This window comes from Montipora foliosa, chromosome 12 (assembly GCF_036669935.1).
Source record: "Montipora foliosa isolate CH-2021 chromosome 12, ASM3666993v2, whole genome shotgun sequence".
NCBI lineage: Eukaryota > Metazoa > Cnidaria > Anthozoa > Scleractinia > Acroporidae > Montipora > Montipora foliosa.
The window spans coordinates 39109486-39121985 of record NC_090880.1 but is presented as its reverse complement, the minus strand read 5'-3'; the positions used below and the strand labels follow the sequence as shown (position 1 = coordinate 39121985).

The 12500-nt window shown below is 38.4% G+C and overlaps 2 protein-coding genes across 2 annotated transcripts in view; one reads left to right on the top strand and one right to left on the bottom strand.

Annotated features, from left to right (window-relative positions):
- LOC137980451 (BRISC and BRCA1-A complex member 2-like) overlaps positions 1-11466 on the bottom strand; it is a 15881-nt gene extending 4415 nt beyond the window's left edge. The window contains exons 1-8 of the mRNA XM_068827901.1: positions 11277-11466; positions 10530-10609; positions 9019-9116; positions 5851-6039; positions 3709-3783; positions 3255-3355; positions 1324-1426; positions 814-884 (exon numbers count right to left, since the gene is read on the bottom strand). Of these exons, the coding sequence (XP_068684002.1) occupies positions 814-884; positions 1324-1426; positions 3255-3355; positions 3709-3783; positions 5851-6039; positions 9019-9116; positions 10530-10609; positions 11277-11398 (839 nt within the window). The 5' untranslated portion in view covers positions 11399-11466. The remainder of the gene's footprint in view (positions 1-813; positions 885-1323; positions 1427-3254; positions 3356-3708; positions 3784-5850; positions 6040-9018; positions 9117-10529; positions 10610-11276) is intronic.
- A 61-nt stretch (positions 11467-11527) lies between these two features.
- LOC137979783 (uncharacterized) overlaps positions 11528-12500 on the top strand; it is a 5843-nt gene continuing 4870 nt past the window's right edge. Inside the window, exon 1 of the mRNA XM_068827133.1 lies at positions 11528-12025. Within this exon, the coding sequence (XP_068683234.1) occupies positions 11554-12025 (472 nt within the window). The 5' untranslated portion in view covers positions 11528-11553. The remainder of the gene's footprint in view (positions 12026-12500) is intronic.

Here is a 12500-nt window from a genome sequence, read left to right as displayed (position 1 = left end):
CAACAATTATAATAATTATTAATTATTGCAAAATTAATTATTACAATTATTATTATAATTATTATTTTTAATCTTATTACAATAGTTACATGTATTATTACCAGTTGACCATCTCAGCTAACATCACACCATAGTTAATGCATAGAGATGGTTATGAAACTGGACAAGTTCCTTTGTTTCATGTTTTTGTTTGTATTTTTGGCCTTGACCCTGCACAAAACACGCCTTTTTTCGAGAAGATAACCAATCAAATCCTTCGATTAAATTATGCGCAACTAATTTGCGAACCCGTGCGAAGCAAAAACAAAAGATTGTCCAGGGTCATGGTCAATTCAACATCGATTGCAACAACACTGTTCTCGCTTTTGAAAGTTCTAAGGTTTCATAACCAGTCCCTCGATTAACTATGATCACACAGTCCTGAAGTATGTCTCCTGTAGCTTAGTGACCAAGCTCTCACTAATTACCAGTCTCCTTGTGGCTTAGTGGCAGAGCATCAGAACCAACAATATTATTGGAAGCTTAAGGGTTTGACTCGTGTTTATTAACAGATTTTGCTCTGCCTAATGCTAGACGATATTACTCGTCAATGGGGGTGATTCAGGTGTCAATGGATACAGCTTTTCTGAGAATTTCTATAAATAAACATCTTCACAATATCAATAACTCTCTGCAATCACTCTCACTTGAAGGCAAAGTCCCTCAGCAAATATGAAAATGGGTTCTGTCTGTCTCACATTCCCACATCTCTCAATGATATGAAGATCCTGTGTAGAAGGAGAAGTAACAGTTATCTTTTACAGTGACTCCTACCTTCCAAAAGCACTCAGAAATGCAGCAACATATTCACGTCTTTTCTGGTATGCCTGACAAACTTGTTCAACCTTACAAAGCAAGCAGAAAAGGGAGTTCATCATTAACAGTCTGTGACAATTATTATTATGCTAAAGTCCAGGCCAATCAGCACAGATGTAGATCACATCACAATAATAAATAATAGTTTAATGAATAAGAACATTATTGAATTTATTGTTCAAGTTGCAAAACAAAATGATTTGATATTTTAAATGAAGGTTTCCACACAATTTAACTGTTCTTTTTTCTCCTGTGTTGCCATACAATTCCATACAGTGTGTATTATGCATGTATTTCTTGTTATGGTTTATAGCATGAATAAGCAAACAAAAAATGAGACAGGGTTACAAATCTCTGAATATTTCCATATTTAGTGAGGTGTGTTTGAATGCGAATAATCAGTTGTCACATCTGAACCTGAATCAACAACCATGATTCGATTTTTGATAACGGTCCACTTAGTCTAACCTTTGCCTCAAAAAGTTCTTGAATGAGAGGTAGATACTCCAATAGGCATCCATGCACACCTCCCCAGTGGGGGATGCGCAGACTACTGGAGCCACCAAATGCTCTGGGACAGCAACAAAGAACAATATTTATGACAAAAATCAGTCATGATAACCATCATCAATAGTGCCCATCATGACAATATTAAAAACTCCCATTATAGGCATTTTCATCATAATGATTATCAATTCATTATCACAACATCAGATTATTATGTTGCAGGACATTTGGTTAATTTGCAACCAAACTAGACCATTTTGTTTCAACCTACGTTTCAACTTGTTTCAACCAAGGTCAATTTGGGGCAGGTACAAACACAGGTCAAAGGTCATTGTTTTACCAATCAAGACAGACATTCCAACCCTCCTGATTTGATGTATTGCCTCCTGCTCTCCCGATTTTTATCAGATTCTCCCGATTTATCATGAAGTTCTGAAGACAAGGAAAAAATTCCTTATCTTAAGTATTTTTTGCGATCTGAATGCAAAATGTTACATTACACTTTCTTATCCTATAATGACTCGCTCAGTCTCTCCATTGAACACCCCGTGTTGTGCAAACTCATATTATTAAGGCAAGCAGTCTTGCTCCATTTAGTAGCTCCAAAGATGGTGGACAAGTATTTCTGCCTTACAGAATACCACACAAATGATGTCAAATGCAGGAAATGCCACTTGAGAGAAACTAAATTTGCAAAAATTTGCTGGGTGGGGGGTACCCCCCGACCCCCCTACAGGCTTGCACCTTAGGTGCTCACGTGAGCACATTTGCCGCTAAAAAAAACCTCTAGTTTCCTTCAAAAGGGGTTGGAATGTCTGCAGAAAGTACCCTAAATATTCATTAAAGCTTAGGCCTAACTAAAACCCTAACCATATACAAATGATAACATTAGGCCTAAAAACATTTGTTAGGCCTACAGTCCTGGTCAAAAGTTGTTGGGAACGTTGCGCGGATCACTTCACTTCACACCTACATGTAATTCGATTATTCTAACTATTGGCTGTACTATTTGGGAAAGAGCATGCTCTTGTGGCACCCCTCCCCCATATTCAATGTTGGAAGAAACGTCACCATTTTGTTTGGTGCAAAATCCAACATTGATAAGGGGGAGGGGGCTATCTCAAAAGTGATGCTATCTTCCCAACTTTTTTGTCCAAGGTTGTTTCTGTATTGTTAAAACAATGACCTGTGTTTGTACCTGTCCCAAATTGACCTAGGTTGAAACAACTTGATTCAGGTTGAAACAAGTTGACCTACCGGTAGGTTGAAACAAAATGGCCTAGTTTGGTTTCAAATTAACCTAAGGAACAAAATGACCTGCAACGTCAAATATTTTCTTGGTTTAATGTTTTTCAAACCAGAGTTTAGTTGTGGTTTTTCTTTGTCTAAATACCTGAACCACGGCATATACAATGTAAAATGATAAGTCTTATGTTATGCATACAGTACATCTGGGCAAAGGAATGACTGCTCTAATATTACAATTTGGGAGACAGCGAATCAAATCAAGTAGAACAGATCAAATTTGATGAGAAAGGAAAACTAGAGTACCTGGAGAAAAACCTCCCAGGGCAGAACAAAGAACCAACAAACTAAACCCACATAAAAAAAATGAGTCTTCCAATAATTATTAAACCTGTAAAAAATTGGTAGAAAACAAAAAGCCAACAGTCACCTCTAACCACTGCATCAACCCTGCTACTCTGAGGGCAGTGTGCATCTAAAAAGAATTGTAATTATAATATATTTAACCCATTCACTCCTAAGAGTGAGACATAATAGATTTTACTCCGTCTAATGCCAGACGATTTTAATCGTCAATTGGAGCAGCTTTAGGGGTGAATGGCTTAATGATGCTCCGACAGACCTTGCAAATTTATTCATTTCATTACCTTTCTACCCTTGGAGATAACAGAAGTGTTGGTGTGACATTGTCACCATTCATAGAGGCATAAGATACAAACAGGCATGCCATGTCCTCCCCTGGACACTCCTGCAAAGACAACAGTAATGAATGATTATTAAAAACATGTGATCTAGTTTAGTATGCAGCGTAGGGTTTTGGGCTTCCTAACATGACTAAATCTGGTATTTTGGAGTCAATGGGTTAACAACCTCTGCATCCAGCTCTACATTGACGTCTCTTTTAACTGTCTCCTAGGAGTGAGACTTCTAGATTTTACTGTGTCTAATGCAAGACGATTTTGCACGTCAATGTGGGGCAGTTCAGGAGTAAATTGGAAAAAGTTTGGTTTAGACAAAGCAGTTCCCAAGTGAACTAATGTTCTCAAACTGCAACCACTTATTTTTTTCACTTACTACTATCATTATTAATATTATAATCACCTTTATCATATAAGGTGGCACGTCACTAAGGTCGACTGGCAGCTTGATCATGAAGTTGACCACAATATCAGAGGCCTGACAAAAATATTATAAAAATTATAATTGTAAACAATAACATACAAGTAATTTATTTGTGGGTGCAAAGGTATTTGCAGACATTTTCTAAAAACTTTTCACATTTCAACACCTTATTGAAGGAGATTGTCTAAAACTATCCCCAGTGGAAAACAGTTCAAAAGAACTTCGTGATGTTTGAAAGATCTGCAGTAGCTTCATGTAAGAATCTTAACCCCCTTCGTTGAACCCTGAGAGTAAAACGTACAGGTTTTACTGTCTTTGTGCCAGTTGATTTATTCGTCAATGGGGTCTGCCTCAGGGGTGAATGGGTTAATCAAGTCTAGGCCCACTCAAAGACTCGTTAACCCCTTTGTTCAGTGATAGTGCATTGAGACAAGTCATTGTAAGGATACTGGCAAGATTTTCAGGGCTTTCGTTTACATCTATAGAAAGGAAAGGAAAGGAAAGGAAAGGAACTTTATTTAAGTGTCTAATCTTCTAGCGCCATAGAGCACTAATCGGGGACACTGTAAATTGAAATTAACAAGTTAACGCAAATCAAATCAAATTTTTGGTTTTTGACGAGAGGGGAAACCGGAGTACCCGGAGAAAACCTCTCGGTGCAGAGTAGGTAAGGTAAAGGTAAAGGCCCATTAAGGCCGGCGCTTATCTCCGGTTTCCGTAGCATGAAGCGACTTGGAGTATTTATGCTTCCCCCTGGATGGGATGCTAGTCCATCGCAGGGTTACCCCCAGCATTACGCCGGTACCCATTTATACACCTGGGTGGAGAGAAGCACCGTGAGAGTAAAGTGTCTTGCCCAAGAACACAACACAATGTCCCCGGCCAGGCCCCGAACCCGGACAACTCGATCCGGAGTCGAGCACACTAACCATGAGGCCACCGTCCCTCCCACGGTGCAGAGTAGAGAACCAACAAACTCAACCCACATATGATGCCGAGTCTGGAAATCGAACCCGGGCCACATTGGTGGGAGGCGAGTGCTCTCACCACTGCGCCATCCCTGCATCCCATCTATAGACAGGGATCCATTAATGCAGGATCCTAAAAAGATCACATAGACATCACAGATTTGGGCTATTATAAACTTCAAAATCCTCAATGATCTTGGAGGATTTTGAGGGTTTTGGAAGATTCGTATTTAGGCCCTTGTTGAGTGAGGATTCTCTTTCAAAAAGTAGGGTTTGTGCAGTGCTGAGGGTGTTTTGCTTTCCATGACCCACACTCACAAAGTATATTTGGTTCTCCTTTCCCCCCTCTTCCCTCAATACCAATGTTGATAATGTGATGCAAATACTTTGCAAAATACAAGCCTTCAGCCATTTCTTAACCAACACTGAAATGGTAGGGGGAGGGGGGCAGGGAGTAGACACATTCACAATGAGTTTTGTCCAAGACTGCAGGTTCAATTCCTGGACTGGAGAAAAGATGTTTTTGTTGCTTCTTTCATTCTCTAGAGCACTCGCTTCCCACCAACGCCGTGTGGGTTCAATTCCCAGACTCTCTGTCATATGTGGGTTGAGTTTGTTGGTTCTCTACACTGCTCTGAGATGTTTTTCTCCAGGTACTCTGGTTTTCCTCTCTCCTCAAAACCAACATTTCGATCTGATTTGCATCAATTTGTTGATTTCAGTTTACAATGTCGCCAATTAGGGCTCCAGTGCTAGAAGACTAGATTAAGTTCCTTTCCTTTCTAGTCTGCTCAAAGAGGTTTTGCTCCCATGCAATGCACCAGTTTTTCCTTTCCTCTAAGACCAACATTTCTGAATTCCACTATTACTCTAACCCCAACCTTAATAAAGTATGTCTACCTTTAAATTATCAAGTCTATCAAATAGTTTAAATTCATTATGGTTGTTAGTTTTTTTGATAATAGGTGTCTTGTCTTGAATGTGCAAAAAACTCCTCAAAGAGTTCTTGTAAGCTCCTTGGTGCTTTATTGGGAGAAAGGATTAGTTTCATTTACATTGTTTTACACCTTGATCGTGATGAAGATCCTTGAAGATCTTTGACTTAAAGTTCAGGAAATGTTTTCACTGTATTCTCCATGTAATTATTTCTCACCTGTTGACCTTTCATGACATGCACTTCAAAGTCAGGATATTTACTGTCAGCTTCAAGGGTGGTGTATTCAAAATTTATCCTAGGCATGTGCTCCACTTGTTTTCGTTGGTATTCTTTGTACTGACCGATAAGCTCTTTTATCAGTTTTAGTAAGCTCTGTGGATCATTCGCATCCCAGTTTTCTAATGACTAAGGGAAACCAAGCATGATTATATCATTAAAAGATGAAAAATATTTGATATGACATTAATATTAAATTTTGTGTAAAAAAAAGATGATTCCACTATTGGTAGCTAGATCCCAGATGGATACTCAGCTCCCATGGCTGAGAAATCAAGACAACCCAGCCATGAGCCCCCACACAGCACGGGAGACAGACGCCCATTACACATTGAAAAGAGGGAGACGGGAGGAAAGGGGAAATAACCACTAAACAATGTTATAGAAACATGCTTTTTAAGTTACTTAACACAACTACTACATCACGGTTATGCCTTAAAGTAAACAAAAGCATGAAATCACGGCACATGCACCAACCAGACAACACCGCCAACCACACCAAGCAAATAAGTGCTCCTGTTATTCATTCGGTTAAATTACATTCAACTCATCAACATTATTAAATTATTCTTATCATTGTTATAATTATGACATATTAATTTTAAACAGATGTACATTGCACCTTAATAACATGAAATACCATGTAATTTTGTTAATTTAAAATAGGTTTAGTCTAACCCAAAATTTGCTTTGTAATCCAGTATTTAAGGAGGCTCGAAAGGGTTTCAACATTTAGAAGACTCTCTGTTTAGATCGAATAACGCTACAACACTGTATCACGTAAAAGCAATGTTATGGTACCACATGAAACACCGATTATTTCCAAACAAGATGTGATCATTATTGTGATGTAATAACTTACCAATGGGAAAGCCCAGCAAAAACATTATTTTGGATTTAGTTGCTCATGTCTCAAACACAAACTGGGTGACCCCCCTTTTTTATTGCTAAAAAGTGATTAGAAGGCCACGATGAAACTTTCTGTCACAAAGTTTAAAAAAGAGTCTGTCGAGAGAATTCAGAGCTACATAAAAAAAAAAAACAAAATTAATTAATTAATTTTACCCATTGACACCTAAACCGGCCAAAACCGGCCGCGCGCGATGACCCCTGAAATACCTAAACCGGCCAAAACCGGCCGCACAAAATGGCGTCTTGATCGGAGTTGATCTTAGGCCTCTACCCAGTCTCCCTTAGGAAATCTAAATTTTTTGTTGTTATGGAGATTTAGAAGGATAATTGACCAATCATTTGCCGTGTTGTGAGCATATTTTGACAGCTGATAAGAGACCCCACAAGGGCTGGCTTTTTGCCCTTTCGATCGCGCGATCAAATTACGCGAAAACAACAGCCGATGCGCCAGATAGCGCACCGAACGATGGGGATATTCATGCTTTTTTTTTTCGGATTCGGAGGATCTAGGGATCTAAGGGATCTTTTATGGTTTTCCTGTAAGAGGAGGGGATATTAGAAACAAAAATTTTGATTTAGATGGCTTTAAAAGTGACGAAGAAGACGGTGAAAACCTAGAGACCGATGATAAACAAGAAGCTCGCTGGAATGATCAGCTCGATAGTATTCAAGTTCCAGATTTCGTGGCAGCCACTGCTCGGTATTTCGTATTAGATAATCAGAATGAATTAAATATTTTTCCTAGTTTTCATAGGAGATGATCTATGGGAATTAATGGTAAACGAAACGAGTAGGTATGCCTGTCAAAAACTGTTAAAACCCCCGGGCGCATTACCTTTTTTCATGGAGTAAGCCGCGCAGAATTAAAGGCCTTCGTAGCAATTAACGTCATAATGGGCATTGATTTGCTCCGGAATTTAGCTTTATATTGATCAACCGATGGATTTTTTGCAAATAACAAGTTTTTTTTGTCCTAACATAAATTGGTAATCGAAGGAATTTTCACCTTCGGCATACCTCGGAAGATCAGTGTCTTCAACAAATAAATCAATCCGATCGTGCGTTTATATTCCGTAAATGCGAGAATACCTCCAGCGATTTTCTCTGTTGGTTTTCTTGTGTTTTGTAAGTTATCTTTCAGTGAAAGTTTTCGAAAGAGCACTTTTGTACACAATTTGACCTTGTTTGTTCTCTCATGAAACATGATAGTGATCAATTAACTAAATTAATCTTGCGGTTTTGTGCACGTGTATTTCGACAAACAGAAAGCTCCTCGTGAAATTTTGTTTCGGCAGCGGCGTTTGGGCATAATTTTTGCACTTATACCTGCAAGAAAACAAAGCGATTGGAATAAATTTCAAGAAATTTTTATCCATTGAGTGGTTAGATTTAACTGTAAATTGCACAAGGCATATTTTTAGTTATAATATATATTTTTCAAGCGCTTTGTTTAGTTAGCGATCAAAAACTTTCTTGAATGCTTAACGCGCGCTGCTTCGAAAATTCTACCTTTACATTTTCAGTTGAGCCTTAGGACGTGTTTTCAATCACTTTTTAGCAATATTTTTACATCATCTGGAAGTTCACTGTTTCTTCTTCAAGGTGAACTTAATTCTAGAACTCAGTATCTTGTGTACATTTACTGCGCATATGGTTTATTTTTAACGCTCGCTTTCCAATGCAAAACCTCGAAAATTTCCCAAGTTATCTTGCCTAACAAAACAGCGCACGTGAACGAATCATTGGGTTAAGGTGGCTCTGAATCCACTAGACAATTTTAAACTGTACAGAAAGTTTCATCATGCCCTTCTGCTTACTTTTCAGAAATAAAAAATGGGGATCACCTAGTTCGTTTTTCAGATATAACCAACTAAAGACAAAATAAAGGGTGTTTTTGCAAGGCTTGCCCATTTCCACGGTGACATATTATGTCACAATAATGACTGTATCTTGTTCAGCAATAATTTGTGTTTCATTTGGTACCACAACATTGCCAATACATGATACAATGTTGTGGTTCCCATCCTTCTAATACGGCCGTCAATTGGAAGCATTGAAACTGGTTCGAGCCTCCTTAATCCATTCACCCCTAAACCGGCATAAAGCAGCCATACTTAGCATTTTACTCTGTCTTATACCAGATGATTTTACTCGTCAATGGGGAACCCCCAGGAGTCAATGGGTTAAGATGAATACCTTGAGTTCACGAATGTCAGGAACAAACTCTAGGTCTTGTGAGCCAAATATGAAATCAGGAGGAAAATCTGGTTGAGTTTGGCTAAAAATCACCTCCCCTGCAATTGTTAGAAAGGAATATAAAATGAGGGCAAAAAACTGAGTTGCAAACAAGACATTATTCAATCATTTTTTGCAAAATTTAACTCTTATCCACCGTGAAATATATGCAATATTAAACATAGGCAAGCTTACTATGAGACAGAAACCTGACAGCTGTAAGATTGGAAGAAATTATGATTGGCTTACATTAATTTCCCAGGCCAGGCCTGGACCATGCTTAGAGTGGTTTTAGAAGATGGTGTAATTGGCTTGGATCAAGTGCCCTGTGTCAGGCTTTTCTTTCCTTTCCTCTTACTTTTTTGGGTCCCTTCCCTTGAAAAGCCTGATCACAACTTGGATGGCAGAATTACAGGTAGAGAACACAGTTGCCGGCAGAGAATGAGCATCTGGAGTGACAACCGGAGAAATTGCCTGACAAACATTGCTGTGGTTTAGCTGTCATTGAAACAGTACGAGACTTTTGTGCATGGGGCAAAGTGTAAATTGCATGAAGTGAGCTTAAGGTCATTTATGTAATTTCAAACACCTGTATTGAAGTACATGTAACATGATAGAAAACAAGGAAAATGTCAAATTACAACTAAAAAAGGTTGTGTTATATCATAATGTTGCTACTTTGGGGGTTTACTGGGATTGTGATCTCTGGAAAGCAAATAATTTTTATGTAATTGAACGCATATAAAGCGAGTAATTGTACTTTGACTCAGAGTTTAGGTGGTAGGAAATGAATGTTGTTGTACGAAAGTGACTTGGAGAATTATTAAATGCGTAAAAGTCTGAAGATACAGCTGTACAGTCCTAGTCGGGGTGTTTTGGCCAGCACATGCAGTCTTGAAAGATTCTGTGACCTGGAGATCTCTACATTGCACCAGTAAGTATAGGAAACTGTATGAACTTGCTTGTGCATTTTATGATTTATTATAATTGGGCATGAGTGATGTTTTGAAAGTTCTCAAAATTGCACGAGCTGTAGGTGAGTGCAATTTGAGAACTTTCAAAACGTCATGAGTGGCCATAAATCACAAAATGCAAGAGCAAGTACTGTACATCCAATTTTTTTATTTATTGACTACTCAACAAAATCAGCGCATTGCTTTGTTTCCATAGCAACTTCCATAATGCATTCTACAAATAACCTCTTTTACACTCCATAACCTATTTATGCATTCCTCATTGACCAATCAGAAACATATTATTTTGTTGAGTACATAATAATACATGTAAATATCCAACAAACTTATTTTAGAGACTACTACCACTTGACCTTGGTGGATAATACATAATAATAACTGACAAAAATATATTTTTTTGTCAGTCCAAGAAGTCAGCACATACATACATGTAATGTTACATAACATACTGTGTGTCAGCATGTAACAACATATAAACAGTGGCATGCATCTACATACATTTTAATTTTCTACCAGCATATGGAATTAACACTTTGAATCTATCACAAGCTCTAATGGCAGCACATGGATGAGACACGCTACAAAAAATAACAAAACAAAATACTGGTAATTAATTATGCAAGTGTCCTCTGGACTAATTGTGATAAGGAAAGCCTTGGGCGGGTCCTGAAGCTCCAAGAACGTGCAGCTAGAGTGATTCTGAAGGCCCCCCTCTAGCACCATCAGTCCCTTGTTTATTCCACTGAAATGGTTGCCTTTTTGTAAAGACACTTGAATATCTAAATATATAATTGCTTATAAGCGATTACAAGGTGACGTCCCCGTTTATCCAAATAATCTACTTAAATTAAACAGCAACATCCACAGTAGATAAACCAGACACTGTAATTTTAACCTAAGCTCTCCGAGGTATAATCGCGAAACAGAAGGAGGCAATAGTTTTACCGTCACAACTTGCAAAGCATGGAACCGTTTATCTTTGCCTGTAAGGCAAAGGGACTCAGTTGATTCTTTAAAAAAATGCATTGTGGAATGAGTTTTTTTAAACAACAGCAGAATCTTGATCATTTTTCTATTTAAGTTAATACTTCATGAATTGTGACATGATTTAATATAATGCTATATTTTATCTTTTAAATAGTTTAGTAGCTTCTATAGTATTTGTATTTGTATTCAAGTTTACTAGCTCAGGCTATTTCGTGCTCACCCTCGTGAAATAAAGACTTTACTTACTTACTTACTTACCTTGTTTTTGGATCGACGACTTTTGGCAATTCTCCACAAACGCCAAAACCTTCATTACTCAGCACGGCATCTACAAATTTTTCAATCTGTGGGTGGAAACGCTGCAGCAGATCAGCGGCCATAACTCGTTTAGAACCGAAATGCTAAACGAGTTTCTTCCGCCATGACTGTATCAAAACGGCCAGGGACTGGGAAAATTTTAGCATATATAACCACACTACTACTTTCTTAGAAACCGCAGTTTTAGTGTAGGCTCAATTATATAAAGGTACGAAATATGGAGAAATTAGCAGGGATTTCTTCTCTATTTCAACCTCCTTCGACAATTCAAGGAGCAAAGATCTTAAACAAAGAAGCCTTTAAAACTATCATAAATCTTCCTGCTCTGAGAATCGAAGCCAAGAAGTGTTCGCTTTTCTTGAAGAACCTCAGCAAATGTCTGCTAAATCAACCTCGCTTGAGGAACATTGTGTCAGATGAGTGCATCAAAGACAAAAAGATTCTTCTTCTTAACCCACAAAAATCGTTGGAAAATTTAAGTGATAAGGAGCGAGAATTTGTGGAGAGTCACGGTGCTGAAAAAACGAGCTACGATTTGATTTTAGGCTATGAACATTGGACGACCGAACAAGTGTTGAGGGCAGTTTTACCAGCTGAAATCAACGAAATTCCTTCTTCCTTTGAAACGGTCGGCCACATAGCTCATGTGAATTTACGGGATTCACAGCTAGATTACAAACATTTCATAGGTAGGTTGTCTTAATCGATGCCACTCCATGAAACATTGTGGTAGCCTTCGAGCAGGTCAAGGGACTGTGGCTGAGGATTGAATTTCAACCCCCAGTCCCTTGGGGACCCTGCTCGCAGGCTAGCATTTTGGAGCTGTTTTCTGCACAGGCACCGCAAGCTCATTGTGAGCATGGCTGAGAAAAATGTAAGGATTTGTGTAGGAATCACGATAAAAGGCTCAAGATGATAATATATATGAAAAAATCCTCAATTAAAAAGCCTAACCTTATTGCCATTGTGGGTAGCTTCCTTCCTGTGTGGTTATTTTCCAGATCCAACACGACTTGAGCCATTTTTCAATATCTCTTTTGTCAACAGTACAAAATCTCAAGGCTGGAGACTAAATTCTCAGGAGCCACCAATTTGAGTCAAATAATCCTGGGTAAAATGTTCCCACGGTCACAATTCCACATCAGAATCAATTGACAAAGATTG